The 21,177-nt window shown below is 35.4% G+C and overlaps 1 protein-coding gene across 1 annotated transcript; it reads left to right on the forward strand.

Moving 5' to 3' along the window:
* The first annotated feature begins 31 nt into the window (after nt 1-31).
* Nucleotides 32-19,432, forward strand: DCLRE1A (DNA cross-link repair 1A). Its single transcript, XM_065894846.1, has 9 exons — nt 32-497; nt 2,406-4,100; nt 5,558-5,691; nt 6,824-6,942; nt 10,046-10,186; nt 11,949-12,094; nt 12,875-13,029; nt 18,117-18,258; nt 19,272-19,432. The coding sequence occupies exons 1-9, from the start codon at nt 32-34 to the stop codon at nt 19,430-19,432; spliced, it is 3,159 nt and encodes a 1,052-aa protein (XP_065750918.1).
* The last annotated feature ends 1,745 nt before the right edge of the window (nt 19,433-21,177 follow it).

The following is a 21,177-nucleotide window of genomic DNA, read 5'->3' on the forward strand; positions in this document are numbered from 1 at the left end:
GTGCTTCTTTAATGATCAAAATCATTTTGCCATGTTAGAGGATGCTTTTCTGGAACAAGACATCTGGGAATACAAATCCAAAAGAAAACCCAAACCAGTACATCCAAATAATTGCTCTGAGAATATTCCAAAATCTGTTGAGAAAGCAACAGATGGACAATACCAGTCAAAACGAAACAGAAATAAAAAAAGAACTGTAGAAGGTAAAAAGAAGGTTAAGGCCCCCGAAACGTGCCTTGGAGAAACAGACAGTCAGACTTCTGTCGCTTCCAGTCAGAACTCTAGTTGTGGAGACGGTATTCAGCAGTGTCAAGACAGGGAGGCCACTCCAGGAAAGCACTGTAGGACTCACAAAAACAAACACGTGTCTCCAAAGATACGACCGGTTTATGATGGGTACTGTCCAAACTGCCAGATGCCTTTTTCCTCCTTGCTAGGTCAGACACCTCGATGGCATGTTTTTGAGTGTTTGGATTCCATACCATTCTCCGAAACAGGTAAGATTCCAAAAAAGATAGTGGACTCTAAATAGTCAAAAAGACCTGCGTTAGGCCAGACATATCAGTCCAGTGAAACAAGCCAGGTAAGCAGTAAACCAAAAATGAGATGAGATACTCAAAGTATAAATGACTTAACCGCAGAAGGAAACAAGGTAATGCATTGTTACGCTTCTTGTGAAGGGTAAAAAGATAACAGTCAATTCAAGTTGCAAACTTGAAAACAATATAAATGCATTTTACTATTTCATGAGTCCCTAAAAATCTGTGATTTTTCATAAATGTTAATTGAGCACATATTATGGTAGATATTTTCACCTGCATAAGGTAGGTGGTATTGACATCTGATAGATGAGGGTTCTTAAAAGCTAAACAACTTGCCCATTTTGTTATCTTTTATGAAACAGACTTTTAGAGAATCATGAATGTAGTCCAGCCTTCTAAATACGGCTGTGTTGGGGTCATCGTGCTAATGGACAGAAAGAAGAACTAGGAAGGAGTGTTTGGTTATTAAGATTCTAATAAATAAAATTGTGCCAAATGAGAACTGAAGTAATACTGTTTCTGTTATCATTTAAACTATATAATAAATATCATGTTTAATATGTAGAAAATCCTACTTGTAGCATATGGAGAATGGATGGTTATTGATGATTTGATTATTTAAAAGTTATATATACCATACATAAATTTTTAAATCTCAAGGAATCAAAATAATATTCAGTATGGCTTTCGTGTTAACTATGATTCAGAATACGTTTTATTATTAACTTCTAGTTCTCATTTTAAAGTACTGCATGAAGATGCAAAATAACTTAAAAAAAATTGGCACTAGCCTTATACAACCGAGAAAGCCTCATCAAATGCTAGTAATTTGTTTTTCAGTGGCTTGAAAGTCAGAAATGGCAGCTGGAATCCCATGGTGAGCAGTCAGGGTGAAATATCTTATAGGTGAAGCCACCTCAAAGAGTTTTTCTCTTGGTTTTTTCACTGATTAAACTCCTTTGAACGGATAATCTCAGGTGGATTCTTCTTGAATTGAATTTTATTCTATAACATATACTTTTATGAGGTGGTTTTAACTTAATTTTTGAGCAATGAAGTCTCCAGTTTAATGTGACATCTTCTTTTTGTGGGGGTGGATCATTTTTTGATGGGCCTGAAAATGAACATACAAGGGGTGGGGTATGCCAAGACGCTTTACAGACTGTTTCTCAGTCATAAAGGTATGACAGGGAATAGTTTCCAGATTATTAAAGCCTTATTATTAACCAGTTTATCAAACTGAATTTCAAATCTTAGAACAGAACCTAAAATGTTTAGGGTATGAACAGCTGTAATTAAGATTGCTATTACTGTTTTATATACAGTGTGAATATTAAATAACGGAACCTAATTTGGTACTGCAACTGTCATACGTATGTGTTACCTGATAAGACAAAAATTGAGGTAGAACTTTTAGTCTGTGAGAGACATACCAGCCTTCTCTACTCTTTATTGCTTGAGCAATAGTGACGGAGTGAAACTGATGGGATCAATTTGTAGCACCTGCTTCAGAAATACCTAGTGCAAGCATGACATGCATTTTGGAGGAGCTCATATTTGTGAAAGTTTTTAGTGGAGAGAAAAAGGTGTTAGTCTTAGATTTTGCTGGGGGGGGGGGAAGAGTATTTGAAAAGAAATTTAAAAGAATATATTGATTTAAAAATAATAACTAGCACCTTGCAAAACCATACTGGATTACTGATATTGTGTGATTTTTTGTTTATATAATGATAGCTATTGTCCTAAGGCCTCAAAGTTGGACTGATGACTTTCCACTTACATGTTAATTTATAGTGCTAATACTGTCAAAGCTTAGTCTGTGCTTTGATCTGGTAATAATTTTTTCTTTATTAAAATTTTCAGAGTGTCCTGATGCTCTTCAGTGTTCCTCAACAATTCCTTCTCATTACAAGAGATACACTCATCACCTGCTAGCTCAAAGCAGGGCTAGTAATAGTCCTTTCAGCGATCCATCCCATGAGTCAGGTGGGAGTTTCGGTGAGACTAATTCAGGCTTTCTTTGTAGCCTTAAGGAAAGATGGTCTTCATATCAGAAACAAACAAATAACTTAAAAAAAAATGTTTCAACTGATCCCTTGTTAGTGACACAATGTCTAAGAAAATCTCAGTCTCCAACTGAAACTGATAAAAAGGTTTCCTCTTCGACAAATATCCAAACTTCCCAACAAGTCCCACAATTTACAGAGCTTGTTAATAATGACAAACTGGTAGGGTTTGGTTTGCCTCTTGCTGAAGAATTAGACAGTCAAAACAGCCCAGAACACATAAATTTGACATTGCCAGAAAATGACTTTAGCAACTGTGAAATCTCCTATTCTCCACTTCAAAGTGATGAAGAAACTTATGATACAGATGAAAAGCTGGATGATTCACAACAGGAACTATTTTTTACAGAAAGCTCTAAAGATGGCAGCTTAGAAGATGAAAATAGCTCCACTTTGTCTAAAAAACTCCATGACCCTTTACCGAAGGACCAGGAGGAGAGCTGCCCCGAAGTGGATAGCTTCTTAACTCAGGATAAATACGATGAAGAATCGTATAAATGCAACACTCTAAATGATTCGTCTCAACTTACTTTCCAAAATAAGAGTATTATTTTACGTGATGATCCAGCATATACTGATGATTTTATATTGTTTCCACCTGCATTAGCAGAGCGGTTTACTTCTCCTAGTTACCAAGCCACTAAAGCAAAACCTGATGAGCCAGAATTTCACTCATCTCAATCAAATAAAGAGAAACAGGTAATTGAAGAATCAGCTGTTTACAGTCAAATTTCTCTTCCCTTACTTAAGAGTAAAATGTCAAAACCTTTTGAAAGCCAGGGAGGAGGGTGTCATTCTTTCCGACCAACCCAAAGTAAAACTAGAGAATTATCAAGTAAGAATTTCAATGCTAAGCACAATACGAACTCAGCATGTTTCTGCAGAAAGGCGTTAGATGGCATGCTGGACAGTAAAGGTACAGCTTTAAATACAGCGATATTTCCTAGTACACCTACCGCTGCTAAGTCTTTGAAAATATTGCTACCTGGCCCTAAGTGTAATGCATCACAACGTTCTACTAAGGTAATGAAGCAAATGGATATAGGTGTGTATTTTGGACTACCACCCAAAAGAAAAGAAGAGAAATTGCTGGTGGAAAGTGCACTAGAAGGGATGAACTTAAATACAGTTGTAAGTCCTAATGGAAAGAGGTCCCGGCAGCGCAAGAGGAAAACAGAAAAATCTTTAAGTGATTTAGAATTAGAAGCAAATAATTTAAGTGAGAGTCAGCCCTCTGTGGAACTTTCTCGTAAGAGGTCACAGCATCAAAGAAAGAGACTTAACAAGTCAGATTCATGGCAGGAAGGAGTACATCAGAAGAGTTCAGGTCACCGTAACAAGACAGAACCTGGAACAGTCAAGTTAAGTAAAGACAGAGTCTTCGTAAAATCAGCTCATGGCAGGCTGCAGAGAGGGAACACGAAAATCCCAGAGTCATCGAATGCAGGAGAATTAAGGAAAAGGACATGTCCATTCTATAAGAAAATACCTGGTAAGTTGACATATCAAGGCTTACTGTGTCTACGAAGATGCAACTTTTTTGTATTACATGTTCATTGCCCATGTTATGTGTGTGTGAAACAATTTTTTTGTGTGTTTACTTTTTATACCTCATTGACCTGTAACAGACTTTTTTCCTATTTAATCTTTTTTACTCCATTCAATTCAGCAAACTTTTATTAAACATATTTTATATATAAGGTACTATACTATTTAGATAGATATTACAGATCTGACAAAGATTCATATAGATCAGCTTAACACAGAAGGAGGAAAGGCTCTCTGTAAGTAACCATAATAACAGTCTCTAAGCACTTAAGAAAAATGCAAGTACTAAATAGCTTCGAAGAAGGAAAATGTCACAGGTTATACAGGTCATAATAAATGCTAAACATTTTTAAACCATATCATAACTTAGTTTCTCAGTCTTTTCATGTTCTTATAATTTCTCATGTCTTCATAGATGAGTTAGTAGAAAAATGTGTTGTAAAATGAATTTTATTATTGAAGAAAACAGGTACCCTTCTTCTGAAAAGAATATAAAACTGCCCAAATATACTTGGTTTCAGAAAAATTTTTAATATGCTTTTTTGATATTCTAAATCTATTCAGTATAATTTGTTCAAAATATTTATGTAAAGAAAAGCATTTATGTACATCATAGTACCAGTTCTGTTTTTAATAATTATTTTGATTAATCTTCTGTATTTTAAGTGAGCCCAGAATTAGTGGGCCATGTGTGGATAGGCCTCCGTAGAATTGTGGAGGTATGTTTATTTACCTGCATATCACAGCCAGCGTACTTGTTTTTTCTCATGAACAAATTTCAGAACAGCTCAATGTTTTTTATTTTTTTTTTCATTATTGCTCCTCTAGGGAGCCTGTTTAGGCTTTTTGTTTGTTTGTTTGTTTCCCTTCCTCCTCCCCACCTCCCACAATGAAATTCAAATACTACAGATACCCTGTTTCTGTGTTATTGTACTGTGGCCCTTTGGAGGGCCATTAGATTATTTGGGTCATCAACCATTTTTGCCCCTTAGGAGCATACCAATATCACCCCCATTGAGAATTCATGTTTTAAAAGAAAGGTAGCATTCTCCTTTTGCTGTTTTGCAGAAGTAAAGGATTTTAGGTGCCCAGTAAGTATTGTGAAAACATTCAGCAAAACAAAAAGGTAACTCATTTGTAGCTTAGTATTTTTAATTTTTTTTGTACAGTTATTCATTAAAAAGCCTATACTGGGATATTTAATGGAAACTTGTAAGACTCATTTTCGTCTCTAGTATCACCTTTTGCTGAATTTATGTGGTGTAGATTTTTAAATTAAAATGTAAAATTAAGTTGGAAATGAGATGTAAAGGTGTCAGAGGGTTTGCTATATAAGCAAATTGGGTTGCTTTTACTTAGTTAGCTATCGCTCAAGCAGCTGTGTTGGTGTTTTCATTGTAGGAACTGGCTTTACAGTCGATGCCTTTCGGTATGGATTGGTTGAAGGTTGCACGGCCTATTTTCTCACACATTTTCATTCTGATCACTATGCTGGATTGTCTAAAAACTTCACGTTTCCTGTTTATTGTAGTGAGGTAAGTTTTAGTATTCTAAATCCTGAATTTGTAGAATGCAGCAAATTTCTAACCAGTCTGGTTAAAAAAAAGGCAATTAAGATTGTAAGATCTATCATTCTTCTAGAAAATATATGAAAAAACAGACTCCACATTGAGATTCTAAAAGTAAATGAGTTATTGTCAATAGTTACAATAGATTTTTTAAATTATATATGCTTTGTTATGTGGAAACAATAAATATTGATATTGTTTTTTGTGAAAACATTCAGCATTGTGAAAATATTTACATGATGTACTGAAACATGTAAGTTTCATTCAGTAAATATTTACTGAATGCCTAAAAAGACAGTCAAGGCAAAATACCTAACTTCAGGGAGCTTTCAGGCTACACATTCACAAACAGTACCGCAATGGGATCTGTATTGTAATAGAAAAGTGAACAGAATGCCTAAAAGTAGGGAGAAGCGGGGCTTTACTGTATCCTAGGCTAAAGTTAGAAAAAGTTTCACGGTGAAAGAGATACCTTGAAATAATTATTAAAAGGTGAGCATTTTAATGTGTACTACTAAGGGCTTTGGCTAGAATTTGATTTTATCCTCAAGCATTCTTGAATTATCTTCTTTTTATTAATGAAGCAACTGAGGCTTGGAGAGGTTAAGTGGCATGCCCCAAGTCACAGAGCTAGTAATGGCAGAGCCAGAATTTGAACGCAGGTCTGTCTCATTTCAGAGCAAGGTAGAGGAAAGAGGAGAGAGCCTTCCAGGTAGAGAAGAGTTTGTGTAAAGGCACAGACACCTAAGAAGTATGCCCATTCCAGGAACTTCAGATAATTCAGAATCAGTAAAGACAAGATAGGGAATAACAGGAGATAAATCCACAGAAATGGGTAGGAGCCAGATCATGAAGGGTTTTGTATGACGTGATGGGGATGATGGACTTTTTACAGGTGAGGGAGAATCAGTGACCGTGTTTAAGCAGAGCTGTGACACAGTCATTTTAGAAAGTTCTTCCTGGCATTCTGGAGGGTTTACACGAGTATAAGTGGGAGAACCAGGAGATTATTAAGATGTTTGGGTTCTAAACTAGATACGAAATAAAAGACATATTTAATGTTTTAATGTATCAGCAATAAGCACATCCTGTTTTGCAGATAACTGGCAATCTGTTGAAGAGCAAACTTCACGTGCAAGAACAATACATCCATCCATTGCCAACAGACACTGAATGTATAGTGAATGGTGTCAAGGTTGTTCTGCTAGATGCCAATCAGTAAGTATTAAAGTTACCTTAGTAATACCCTATTTTTAAATATTCAAAAGGAAAACACATTGCATGGTTATTTAAGAACTTTTTATTGGAACTATTATGCTTGATATTTCATAAATGTCTTAGTTAAGTAAGATAAGAAACAGTTAAGTAAAGTGTGTTTCTCCTTTTTAAAAAAAATGTACCCAATTACAGGATCAAAAATTAGACATAGAGAGTTCTCTAAATGTTCTCTAACCCATTTTTTTTTTTTTTTTTTTTTTTTTTCTTTTTTGCGGTAGGGCCTCCCACTGTTGTGGCCTCTCCCGTTGCGGAGCACAGGCTCCGGACGCACAGGCTCAGCGGCCATGGCTCACGGGCCCAGCCGCTCCACGGCATGTGGGATCTTCCCGGACCGGGGCACGAACCCGTGTCTCCTGCATAGGCAGGCGGACTCCCAACCACTGCGCCACCAGGGAAGCCCTCTAACCCATTTTTTAATGCAGTTTAAATTACTATGCTTTACATGAGACTCCATCTTATTTTTTTTAATCTTTTAACATATTGCTGCTGTTCTTTAAGAGATAACCTTTTGCCATTTTCTTTAATATCACTTACATAAATTAACAGCTGGTACAAATTAACAGCTGGTACTCCATTCAGATTCTAGAGGTTTTTTTTTTTTCCTTTAAGAAATTCTTTAGGTTTTTGATACTAAAGTCTTGGAAGATTTTTTTCTTGGAAATTGGTTTTCTTTTTCCCTCATTTTTTTAAATGTAAAGTACTGTCAGGATTCACATTGCCAAAATGTAACTGTCAGTCAGCTATGCATCTTTGTAATTTCCATAGAATGTTAGCCTTATGTACCTTAGAGATCATAGATGCCTAGAGAATTAAAATTAAGACTAAACCTAGGTTTCCTAAAATCCAGGCTTGTTATTTTTTCAGATTGCCTATAAGTTTTTGTCTGCTAACTTCGCTGCTGCTTATTTATTTAATCACCAATTATGATAACTCAGGTTCTGATTTTTTTTTTTTTGGTCAACTTTATTGAGGGACAATTTACATAAATAAAATGGACCCATTTTAAATCTTTGCTGAATTTTGACAAAAATAAACACCCATGTAATTCCCACCACAATAAAAATATGGAAAATATTCCCCACCACAAAAGTTTTCCTTGTGTTCCTACCCAGTCAATCCCGAACCCCGACTCTGACCCAGGAAACCATTGATGTGTTTTCTATGACTATGGATTAGATTTGTCTTTACTAGGGATTCATCTAAATGAAATCATATAGTATCTTCTGTTTTGTATCTGGCTTCTGTCACTCCTCATGTTTTTGAGATTCATTCATGCTGTTGTGTGTTCCTTTTACTTACCGAATACTGTCTATTGTGTGGACACAATACAATTATTTTTTCCATTCACTTCTTGTTGGACAACTGATTTTCGTTTATTGATCTTGTATCCTGAGACCTTGCTAAGCTTGCTCATTAGTTGTTGTAGGTTTTTTGTAGATTCTTGAAAATTTTCTACGTATGTCATCCACAAATAAAGATGCTTTCGTTTTACTTCTTTACATTTAGAATGATATTTTTTCTCTTATTTATTGTACGGGATTATGCCTTCAATACAGTGTTGAATAGGAGTGATGTAAGCAGACATATTGCCGTGTTCTCGATCTTAAGGGGAACGCTTTCAGTCTTTCTCCGTTAAGTATGATGTTTGCAGTAGGGTTTTCATAGATGCCTTTTATTAGGTTGAGGAAAATCCCTTCTATTCCTATTCTGCTGGGAGTTTGTAATCATGAATGGGTGTTGAACTTTGTCAAATGTTTCTTTGGCATCTGTTGAGGTGATAATACAACTTTTGTCCTCTATAATGTTAATGGGGTAAATGACAAAGATGGACTTAAACCAGCCTTGCATTACTGAGATAAACCCCACTTGGTCTTCATGTATTACCCTTTTTCAAAATATATAGCTGGATTTGATATGCTACTATTTTGTTAAGGAATTTTGTGCCTGTTTTAAAAAGTATATTGGTCTATAGGGTTTTTTTTTAACTACACTTTTGTCTTATTTTGATATCAGAGTAATACTGGTCTCATGAAATATTCCTTCCTCTATTTTCTAAAAGGTGTCATGTAGTAATTATTATTATTTCTTCCCTAAGAGTTTAGTGGAAAATCTCTAGTGAAGTCATCAGGGCCTGAATTTGGGAGTCAGGGAGATAAGGGGAAGTTTTTAATTACAATTGTAATTATTTCCTGTGTTTTCCTAGAATTTAAAATGAAAATTCTCTGTGTTTCGGCAGTAATTTCCAAACCCTATTGTGTCAGGGGTCCCCGAGACCACCTTGAGGCTCAATGGTTCACCAGATGGACTCACAGGACACAGAAAAGCTGTTTTATTTGTGGTTACAGCTTATCACAGTGAATGGATACAGATTAAAATCAGCAAAGGGAAAATGGAGGCAAATCCAGGAGAAACCAGGTGCAATTTTCAAGGTGTCCTCTTCTAGTGGAGTGGCACAGATGTGCTTAATTCTCCCAGCAACAGTGTGTAACAACACATAGGAGGTGTGGCCAACCAGGGAAGCTCAGTTGAACCTTGGTATCCAGGGGTTTTATTGAGGGTCAATCATGTACACATGCAACACCCATGCTGATTGACCTGGGGTACTTAGACGCCAGTCCCCTAGAGCAAAGACAGATATTCACCATAGATCACACTGTTAACATAAAATATCTTATCAAACTAGTAACACATGGCCCAATGTGTCAGGCATACAAAACACTCTTAGCAGGCAGAATATTTCAAGGACTCTAAACTTATCTCCCAAGGGCCAGCCAATGACTATTCCTAAGGACAGGCCTTTCTTGGGGACCTGTGGAGTTTGCACAACACTGGCCTGCTGAATTAACCCTTTCCTGCACACCATTTTTTTTGTGTGTGTGACATAAACTTCCTTAAGTGAAAATGCTACATACCTTTGTAGTGCGATGCTATGTCATTGTGGTCAGCTAATAAAGTATATTAACTTGTTGATATTGAAATGAACACTCTTTCTTTAGATGCTTTGCCTGTGTTAAGAATATTCCTTTGAAATGTTTGTGTTCAGCTGTCCAGGTGCTGTCATGATCCTTTTTTATCTTCCTAATGGTTATGTCATACTACACACTGGAGACTTCAGAGCAGATCCCACCATGGAACGTTCTCTTCTTGCAGGCCAGAAAGTCCACACGCTTTACTTAGATACAACGTAAGAGAAACTTTGTTTGTGTACTTCTTTTTTCCACCAACAGCATTAGCCCTGCATGTTATGAATAATTTGAACTTTTGCTTAGGTAATCAAAATGATGGCTTACTGTCAATTATCATTTTAAGTATTAGGTGGATGCTATTTGAAAAAATATATACTTAAGAACAAATTTTGGATTGCATGGCTTAACTGACTCCAGCTCAATTTTTTTTGTAATATCCTTTTGAAAATATGGTTTATGTAAAAACCTTGTTACTGAAACAAGGATGAAAAATTTGGGAGCAAACTTTAGGAAAACGCCCTTTAAAGTTATCCTTTCAAAGTGTCTGTGTAACTATTAAGCATGATTGTGAAGAAAAAAACAGAGAATGAGATTCTGTCTGAATATTCAAACTTACTTTGTTCCTTTCTCCAAAAGGTAATCTATAAGTGGCAACCTTGAATTCCTAAGTGCTACATAATGGTATAAGCTATTATCTTCTTTTATATATTAAAATACCTCATCAATTGGTCAGAAATTATGTTAACCATTTCAACCTGTTTTAAGAAGAAGTGAGTTTGGATGGCATATCTTAGTAAGAGATGGTCTTTCCACAACCAGTTTTCTAATACTATAGTTAATTCTTCCATTCACCTAAATACTAGGTGAACTAAGAAAATAATTTTTTTTAAACTTTGTTACTTAATTCTACATACAATTCTGGATTTCTTTGTGAGTATTTATAGGAGAAAGGACTCAGTCTTTTCTTAATAATAAGAATTATGGCTGAACAGCAAAAACAATTTTGAAAATTGGAAAAATATTTCTTTAATGTGTATACTTTATGAGATTTTTCGTGAAAAAGTGCTTAATTTTCATCTCAAATATCTATAACTAATAGTGTTAATTTTTCATTAACTATTTTCATTAAAATAGTGTTAATTTTTCAATACAATTTTTCATTGTATTGAAGTAGACCCAACTGGATCTGCTGTAGTCCCATAATACTATATATATTTCTATATCTCCTAAAAGAAAGTAACAACCAGATGAATATTAACTGTTTGATTTAATGCTACTTCACCAAATTCATGTTCAGTTTCATTATGTTAAAATATATATATTTTTTTTGGGCTTCCCTGGTGGCGCAGTGGTTGAGAGTCCGCCTGCCAATGCAGGGGACATGGGTTTGTGCCCCGGTCCAGGAAGATCCCACATGCTGCGGAGCGGCTGGGCCCGTGAGCTGTGGCCGCCGAGACTGCGTGTCTAGAGCCTGTGCTCCACAGCAGAAGAGGCCACAGCAGTGAGAGGCCCGCGTACCGCAAAAAAAAAAAAAAAAAAAAAAAAAAATATATATATATATATATGTAATTTTTAAAACTAAATCAGAATTCTCTAGTCCAAAAAGATAATCTCTATAAATCATATTTCCTTTGATAGGGATTAGGGTTAAAAAAAAGATATTAAGGCTTATAATTCATAGCTAAAATAGCTACCTAGAAATATTCTTGAAGGAAAAAAAATGCAGTTTCTTTATTTGAGGGTTATAAAAGAAATATAATTAAAAAGGTATATTGAAATGTATAGTTCCATCATAAATAATCAATAGCTGGTAACAAATATTTTAACCACAGGCACTGGTGAGATAACTGCGGTGGCGTTAATGTACTATACTGCTGTTGTATGTAATTTTGCTAAAGCTTGTTTTCTAAAATAGCATCCAACTTAATGCTATGACTTTCTTGTTGTTCTTTTAATAAGTACCATATTTCCATATTACAGATATTGCAGCCCAGAATACTCTTTTCCGTCTCAGCAAGAGGTTATCCAGTTTGCCATCAACACTGCCTTTGAGACTGTAACTCTAAACCCACGTGCTCTTGTTGTCTGTGGCACTTATGCTATTGGAAAAGAGAAAGTCTTCCTAGGTGGGTGGTAGCTGTAGCTAATTTACTGTATTCTAAAGATCAGATTCTTTCTGCATAAAGCCCTTTCAGGCTCTGTTCTTTCAGTTGATATTTATTTCCTGAAACAGTTCAATATTACCTTTGAGGTTGAAAGAAAAATTTGATAGAGTTTGATTCATTTAAATTTTGAAAGCCTGAACTTAATGGAAACATTTGATAAGTATGTTTACGGTAGCCTTCATATCTACAAAATGTTTATAGAGCAAAAGTCCATGCTACATTAGTATTTTAGTAAACTTTGAAAGATGACTAGTGCATAGGTCTTTCACTGCATTCTTTGATGATAACCATCAATTAATTATTTTAGAGACCAGTTTTAGTTTTTGTTCCTAAATGCTTTTTGGATATGTAACTGTAGTTTGTCTACATAGTATTGTACTATTTTGCAAAGTACTTCCGTTTCTTCTTAACTGTGGTCCCATAATGTCAAACATTAAGACGTGAAATGATAAAGCTAAGGTTTTAACTCCTCCAAATTTTGTTTTTTCCCTCCCTCTAACTCTTTCCATATATCTTATGCAATTTTTAAATACTAGGTCTTTAAAAATAGATTCTTGGCTTTCTCACAATTTATTCCACATAGTTAACTGACAAACCTGTTCAGCCTTTTTGAGATATTATGGCAAAAGTGTGAATGTTTTGAATTTCTTTTAATTTGGTAAATTCTTATTTTAAAGTTGAGTTGTAATTTTATTTTTTTTCATGAGCTGTAATTTTACTCTTTTTAAACTTTTCCTTTAGCCATTGCTGATGTTTTAGGTTCAAAAGTGGGCATGTCCAAAGAAAAATATAATACACTGCAGTGCTTCAATATACCAGAAATTAATTCCCTCATCACTACAGACATGTGCAATTCGCTGGTTCACCTTCTCCCAATGATGCAAATTAATTTTAAGGTAAGCATTCAAGAGACATGTCTTCTTAGGATGAACTAGAAAAGGCAATCTGATGATTGTAAACTAGAATCCCATTTTACTTGCATTTAACGTAGAGGAATTCAGTTACAGTGGAGTCAAAGTAAACTTTGCCCTGGAAAATCTTTTAAGTGGAATTTTAAATGTTTTAAGTTTGTGTGTGTGTGCCGCTGTACAGAGTAACTCATATGCCCACCAGGAGTTTGAGAACTAGAGAACTGTCATAAAGGAAGAAACAAAAACAGAAGAGTGTGCAGCTCTCTGGTCACTCGAACATTCTGAGATTGTTCTCCATTCTTCCTGGATGAGTAGGGAAATGAGTGGAGAATTCTAGGGAGTTCTTACTTTTCTTCAGGTCTATTCTGTATAATATTAAGCCACTATAACATTAGTATACGTTGAAAATATACTTGTGAGGATTAAATGAAACAGTAGAAGTGAAAGAGAAAATTCTAGTGCTGGTTCTGAGCTATAAATTAAGATACATATGACATGACCTCCCTGTGATTTATGGGGGCTCATTTGTCAGATTTATTCAGATTCTAAGATTCGTTCCATTTACTAACGTTTTGACACCTTGCAATGGAATACATCACACCTATGGATTAAAAGTAATTCAGGGCTTCCCTGGTGGCGCAGTGGTTGAGAATCTGCCTGCTAATGCAGGGAACACGGGTCCGAGCCCCGGTCTGGGAGGATCCCACATGCCGCGGAGCAACTAGGCCCGTGAGCCACAACTACTGAGCCTGCACGTCTGGAGCCTGTGTTCTGCAACAAGAGAGGCCGTGATAGTGAGAGGCCCACGCACCGCGATGAAGAGTGACCCCCACTTGCCACAACTAGAGAAAGCTCTCACACAGAAACGAAGACCCAACACAGCAAAAATAAATAAATTAATTAATAAACTCCTACCCCCAACATCTTCTTAAAAAAAAAAAAAAAGTAATTCAGAACATAATGTACACCAAAAAATATGTTTTTAATTTTGCTATAATGTTTATGAAATAGCTTTTATGGAGCTTTTTGAAATAGCTTAGGTGTTGATTACTGTATCTGTCTTATAAATAATAACACATTGTGTAAAGAAAATTAGGATTTTAGTTCTATCCCTTGAGTAAGGAAATTCTCACTGGTGTAACTACTCTTTTCATGAGATTATGGTAAAAATTTTATGGCCTATTTTCATGAGTATATAATTCATAAAAATGTCTAGGATAATCAGGTCATAGTGTTGTCCACTGGTGTTTAAGCCAGCTTTGCAAACATATGTTAAATTTGAGAGACATCCAGTTTAATGGAGGCTAATGAGGATGTTAGTTAATTATAGAATGAACACTGATATCCTGCGGAGAGTATAGCATATTTTTATAATTTTTATAAAGATTACTTCATGCAATACAGCCTTATTTCCTGCTAACTTAGTTTCATTTGGACAAATTATCCATTTAGGGGGACAAAAGGGGTGGGGAAGTCAGAATATTATGGAAATGAAGGGACTAGACCTTTTCAAGAATAGTGTTTAAAAGTGCCATATGCTGTGGAGAGGTCATATAAGGAAAAAATGACCTGCACAGGAACTGTTTCAGTGAAGTGATGTTGGAGAAAGCCAGTGACAGCAGAGGGCTACGGAATGAATGAGAAGGTGTGCAGATGGCCAAGGAGCACATAAAAAGAGGATCAACACTGTTAGCCATCAGGGAACTGCAGATCAAAACCACAGTGAGACACCACTTTACACTCACAAGGAGTGTGCTAAGAAAGACAGTGCCAATTGTTGGTGAGGATATGGAGAAACTGGAACCCTCATGCCTTGCTAATGAGATTTTTAAGTGGTGCAGCTGCTTTAGAAAGCAGTTTGTTAACATGGAGTGACTATATGACCAGCGATTCCAGTCCTAGGTATATGCCTAGGAGAATTGAAAACATGTGTCCACTTCTACACAAATGTTCACAGCAGCATTATACATAATAGCAAAAAACCTGGAAACAACTCAGATGTCCATCAAATGATGGATGGATAAACAAAATGTTATATATACATAAAATAGAAATATTCTTCAGCTGTAAAAAGGAACGAATTACTGCTACATGCTACTATATGAATGAGCATTGAGACCCTGCCAAGTGAAAGAAGCCAGACACAAAAGGCCACATATTGTGTGATTCCATTTATGTGAAACATCCAGAATAGGTAAATCTGAAGAAGTCAGTAGGTTAGTGGTTTCCATGGCTTCAGGGAGAGGGAATGGGGAGTGACTGCTAATGGGTACGGTGTTATGGAGGGGTGGTGAAATGTTCTAGAATTAGATAGTGGTGATGGTCATACAACTTGGTGGCTATACCAACAACCACTGAACTGTATGCTTAAAAAACACCCAAAAACCTGGTAGTTACCTGCTTTGAAGACAAAAAACAAAAAAAGGAACATCTGAAATCATTGCCTGTATTATGTCCATTATTTGTCATAAGTTGTTGGTATTGTTTAGTAGCCCTTCCCCTTCCTCCATGCAAGTGGCCAGATATTGATGACATTTTTTACAATTTCATATCTTCAGAACACAGACGGAGCAGAAGCTGCCAGTTACCGTAAGACTATATTTTAGTTAGTACTTAAAGCCAGTTTTTCTTACCAGCCAAAAATAGTTTTATTGTATCAGAGCTAATGACTTTTTTGTGAAAATGTAAACCTGATACAATTGTCAGGGTTTCTAAGGCAGGCTTGAAAGACTTAGAAACCCTATAAATGAAACCATTCGTGCTACCTAGTTCAACATCCCAAGTTCATATACATAAGTATATAGTTTACTATCACCTCTGATTTAAACCTGATTCATGGGATGTGGTAAAACATTATGACAGTAATGTTATAGATGATTATTTGCATACTGAAAAAATAACTTTAGGGGCATCTACTGAATGCATTTTAATCACAAACTGGTTACCAGTAAACAGAGAGACAAGTCATAGATCAGGGACGTTATGTTGACTAAATGATAATAAAATTCCTCATGATAGTAGTTCTGCAGTTGTGGTTAATGAAAGACCAGTGGCTGTCAGCAGTCTTCTCTGTGTGTTTGGCTTATATGATAATATCCTATGTTTTTGTTTGTGGCACGGATTAATGATGTTTTCATGGTAACTCTAATTTGTCTCATGAAAAGCATGAAATTACTTCTGAGTGGGTTCTCCCGAGTGTTTTAACAGAGGCAAATAAGAATGGATACGTTTGATGACCTGCATTGATAGCTGGACTCTCAGTTTATGATATTATGTGTTTAATTGCTCCTAAACCTGTTTCCTATTATTTCCTTTTCTTTGTGAGGACAGGAAGAGAGAGGGATTAGTAATTAAGCAAATAGTATTACAATAGATCTTAGACTAAGTAAGACAAAAATCTGAAAATTTGCAGGGCCAGGGATATGGTAATGAAAACTTAGTTATATAGCTATATAACTTAAACTTTTTTTGGGGGGGTAGTAGTTGGTAAGAAATATGACTGTTTAATGGTAGGTATACAAATTAATAAAAGATCATTATTTGATGCAAAAGAGAAATCAAAGCGTTATTATTAATTTGTCAAGTGAAATCTTAATGTCTGATAGACACAGTAAACTATTCAACCTTTAAATAGTAATCAAAAAGAAAAATTTTAAAAAAAATGATGTGTTTGTCTTCTACCAAATTGGTGTACTTTTAAAAAAGGTAATATTCCTGTGCTGAGATTCAGAGAAATTGGCACTCTTCATCCACTTGGATAATAATGGAAAAGAGGGTAAATCCTCAACTATTTCCATTTCTAGAAATTTATACTAAAAAATGAGTCCTTTCTGAAGAGATCAATCTGTAAGTTCCTAGGTGCTGATGGTATAATAGATGATGAGAGTCTTAAAAAGTTAGGAAAGGGCAGATGGCTTCCATTAAAAAAAAAAAAAAAAAGACTCAGAAGGTGGTGTTTATTGATGCCTTCCCCTTAGGCTGTAAACTTCCAAAAGGTGAAGGCTGTGTCTCACCACTCTGACATCAGCACCTGGTGTTAATACTGGAACAGATATTTATTGAACGAATGAATAGATGGATGAGTGAATTTGTCTTTATCATTTCTTCAGAACTTCCTACCAGCATCTTTTAAAAATTCAGTAGAGTATGTATGGTTAAAGAAGACTTCTAGAAATCCAAGATGATACTATATACACTTTAGGTTTTTTATTATTTTAAATAAAATTAAAATTTTATTATAAATTTACACTAAGCCTTTGACACTCTGGGTTGAATCTTTAGCCCGAAAAGTATTAGAGTTTTTTTGTATCCCTCTTGTCATTGTTATATTTATCTGGATTTCTCTTATCTTGCAAAGGTTGAACCTTTGTCATTGATTTTCTGAGAATCTTACCTAATGTCCTCACTAATGATGACCTCACTAATGTTGACCTCAAGACTTATTAGCATATTACTTCTGATCATAGCACTGTGAAAAGATTTGAAATTATTCTAGTTCATGCATAAAGGGTGAAAAGGAGTAAACACTTGAAAAGGGAACACTAGATACTATGCATCTTAAAATGTACGTCTGAGTTGAGTATAATGCCATTATAAAGTTATTTCCATATTTTATCCATCTGTCAGACCTCTACTGGTGTATATGTATGAGGATATGTTTGGATTGATGTTTACCAGTGTTAATATCAGTATCTCTCATAAGGATAGTATTAGATGCTAGTATCTCTAATATCCTAATAATTGTAGGGTTTGGAGAGGTGTTTGTTTTGTTTGTTTTGGGTAGCTATCTGAATTGTAATTTTAAAACACATGATTACTTATCTTTAAAGTTGCCTCATCTTATTTTTCTCAGACTGTACTTAAACTTGTTTAACTTAGGTAAGTAAAGGGGAAAAGATTTTTTTTTCGGTGATTTTATTTTTTGGGGGAGCACAGCACTAGGTTTTCCAAGTTAATGTTCACCAAGTGAAAACTCGGTGACTGTGCCAATGTAACATTTTAATCATTCTGTTTTATTCCATATAAACCATCTTCACTGACCATTAAATAAATATCCTGTTTTTATTTAACAGGGTTTACAGAATCATTTGAAGAAGTGTGGTGGGAAATATGATCAGATTTTGGCTTTTCGACCTACAGGATGGACGCATTCTAACAAGTTAACTAGTATGGCGGGTATTATTCCCCAGACCAAAGGGAACATTTCAATATATGGTATAATTATTCAGTTTTTTTACTCTTAATGTTTGTAATTACCTTACTTTTTTTTTTAAAAGCAGTAAAACTAAGATCCAAGGATAAAGAGGCACCAAAGAGTCTGTAATAATTTAACAGGTTCAAATCATTCCTCATGCTCTACACCTGTATCTTTAGTATGTTGTAAGTGCATATAAAGGAGTATGACTGTAGTAAATAGACATTGACTAATACAGATCAGTCTATATGTGTGATCAGTGACATGTAGGGGAGATCGTAGAACTACTTGAAAGGAGGGGTGGGTAGTGCCATCGTGTCCTGGAAGTTTAAACGACGCTGCGACACCGAGAACAGGAAGACAGTGGATTAGATGTGATGACAGCAAGAGATACAGACTTGACTTTAATTTTTTCATCTTTGGAGGATGTTTACCACTGTCCTCAGAGACTGGCTTATTACAATAATGGCTGATGGAAACATTTTTGGATCCTAGTTTACTCAAAACAGGACCCTTTCTCCCTCTTTCTCTGAGGTATTTGATCTTCAGTAAAGAAGGTGAAGAGATTTTTAGTACTTAATTTTTTTTTTTTCCTTTTTATGTGTACAAAGCTTGGGGATGGAATCTGCTTACTTGCTGTGGAAATCAAGAGTCTTCTGCTGGTTACTTTTTAAATTTTACTCATATTTCTTCCAGAATTTTCCTGAAATCAATAGCTGGGCAAAGTGCTTAAAGGGAAGAATTGTTTAAAAAGAAAAGCCTACTTATAAATAAGAATCTATAGAAATGCATATTATTAAGTGTCTACATAGCAAAGTAATAGAATTTTTTAATGTTCAAAAGTTTTTGTATCATTTTAATATTTATTATTTGTAAAAGATACTAGCAGATTTTGTTATCAGAAAAAAAGCACCAAGGAATTTTTGGCAAAAATACTCTGGAATGCTTTCCTTTTCTCTTTTATTTTATTTTGGGCTTGTGCAGTTTTCTTTATTAGTTTGATTTTTAGTAGGCACTGTCTTTCGTGTTGCAGGGATTCCTTATAGTGAACACAGCAGCTACCTAGAGATGAAACGTTTTGTTCAATGGCTGAAGCCGCAGAAAATCATACCTACCGTGAATGTTGGCACCTTGAGATCCAGGCGCACAATGGAGAAATATTTTGAAGAGTGGAAGTTGGAAGCTGGATATTGATGTTACCTCAGAGGACTCAGAAGTAGTTAAGTAACTTCGGCCCAGCTTGTTAGTAGTTAAATCTTCAGTGATATGGTATTTCACTTTATGTGAAAAACCTCATGAAGGTCACTCATACAGCTTATTTTCTCATTTACGTTTGAATAACGTGTTCACAGTGCAGGGCCGCTCAGCATCATCAGTGATAATTGAGACTGGTCTGCCTAGTACCCTTGTTTCTTGCCCCTCCCTGTGGGGCTGTTGTATTCCACATCCAACAGTAGGAGCGTAAACATAGGCAGGTTTGGGGACCAAAGGATTCATGATAATAAACTAGGTTGAAAGCATTATATGTAAGTAATTACGTATCTTTAAAATTATTTAATATGGGGCATATTTTTATGAGATAAAGCTTTTCTATGATATGTATACTTAAATAAAAAATTGATCTTAAATTTGCCATAGTGTCGTTTGGTTTTTAGGATTTATAACTGACATTTATGCAATCATAAAATTTCAGTGACAGTAAGTCAAAATTTGACTCTGAAAAAGATGACTCAAAGAGACTAGAAAACTACCCAGTAAATGATGGAGAAAAGTTTGCGTGAATAATGTTTATCTGAATTGTTTACTCAAGACATCAGATAAGTAAAAGTTTAGATTGCAATTCTTTGTTTGTTTGTTTTTGTTTTTGTGGTACACGGGCCTCTCACTGTTGTGGCCTCTCCAGTTGCGGAGCACAGGCTCTGGGCACGCAGGCTCAGCGGCCAAGGCTCATGGGCCCAGCCGCTCTGCGGCATGTGGGATCTTCCCGGACCGGGGCACGAACCCGCGTCCCCTGCATCAGCAGGCGGACCCTTAACCACTGCGCCACCAGGGAAACCCGCAATTTTTTTTTTAAAGGAGATTATATAATTTATTTATGAGTCTTGATCTCTCCAACAGAGATTAACTGATCCAAAATGAAAATTTGGGGCAATACATGTTAAAAATGGTTTTATGGGGTTTAAATAAGAAAATGGCTAGCATAATGAAAGTATGCATGCGTATATATGTGTATTCTTCTATTGCCTCTAATGAAATTAATTTAGGGATTCCTTAATGTTTTAATGGAAAATTATTTTCTGTGATGATTTCGGTCACCAGAAGAATAGTACTCTCCATGAACTTTATTTTCATAAACTTGGATTTTGCTTTGTTATGGTGGTGTTAGTAGGGAATCATGTTTAGGGAAGGAAAAGCATTTGGGGCCCAGTAGTAATAAATCCAGTGTAACTATGTTCTGAGTTGATTTCAATTACATATTTAAAATATTTTGACTTCTTTGGGCTTGGTGTTTTAAACTTTTTATAAATCATTAATTAAGAGTTATAACTAGAAAAATTGCATGTAGTCTACAAATACAGATATTTTTAACATAGAGGAGATAGCCAAGTCATTTAAGGTCTTTTTTTTTTTTTTTTTTGAGTAATAGTTTTTTCCTAGAATTGTCATTTTTCATTGGTAAAAAGATTTTTCATGATTTTGAATGTTTTGCTTTGGAAATCCAGGCATGTTATTTAAAAGCAGCCTCAGCCGTCTTATTTTCGAACACAAAAACATCTTTCTACACAATTAGCACCATTATGGCAGCTTGGAAATGATTTGTTTTGCTGTTATTATTGCAGAATATGCAAACCCTCATTTAGGGACCATCCCAAATATGGGATTTATTTTACAAATGAGTCGCGACAACCGAACTTTTCAAGGCTCTGTTGAGAACTGTA

Source organism: Phocoena phocoena, chromosome 16, assembly GCF_963924675.1.
Source record: "Phocoena phocoena chromosome 16, mPhoPho1.1, whole genome shotgun sequence".
Classification (NCBI taxonomy): Eukaryota; Metazoa; Chordata; class Mammalia; order Artiodactyla; family Phocoenidae; genus Phocoena; species Phocoena phocoena.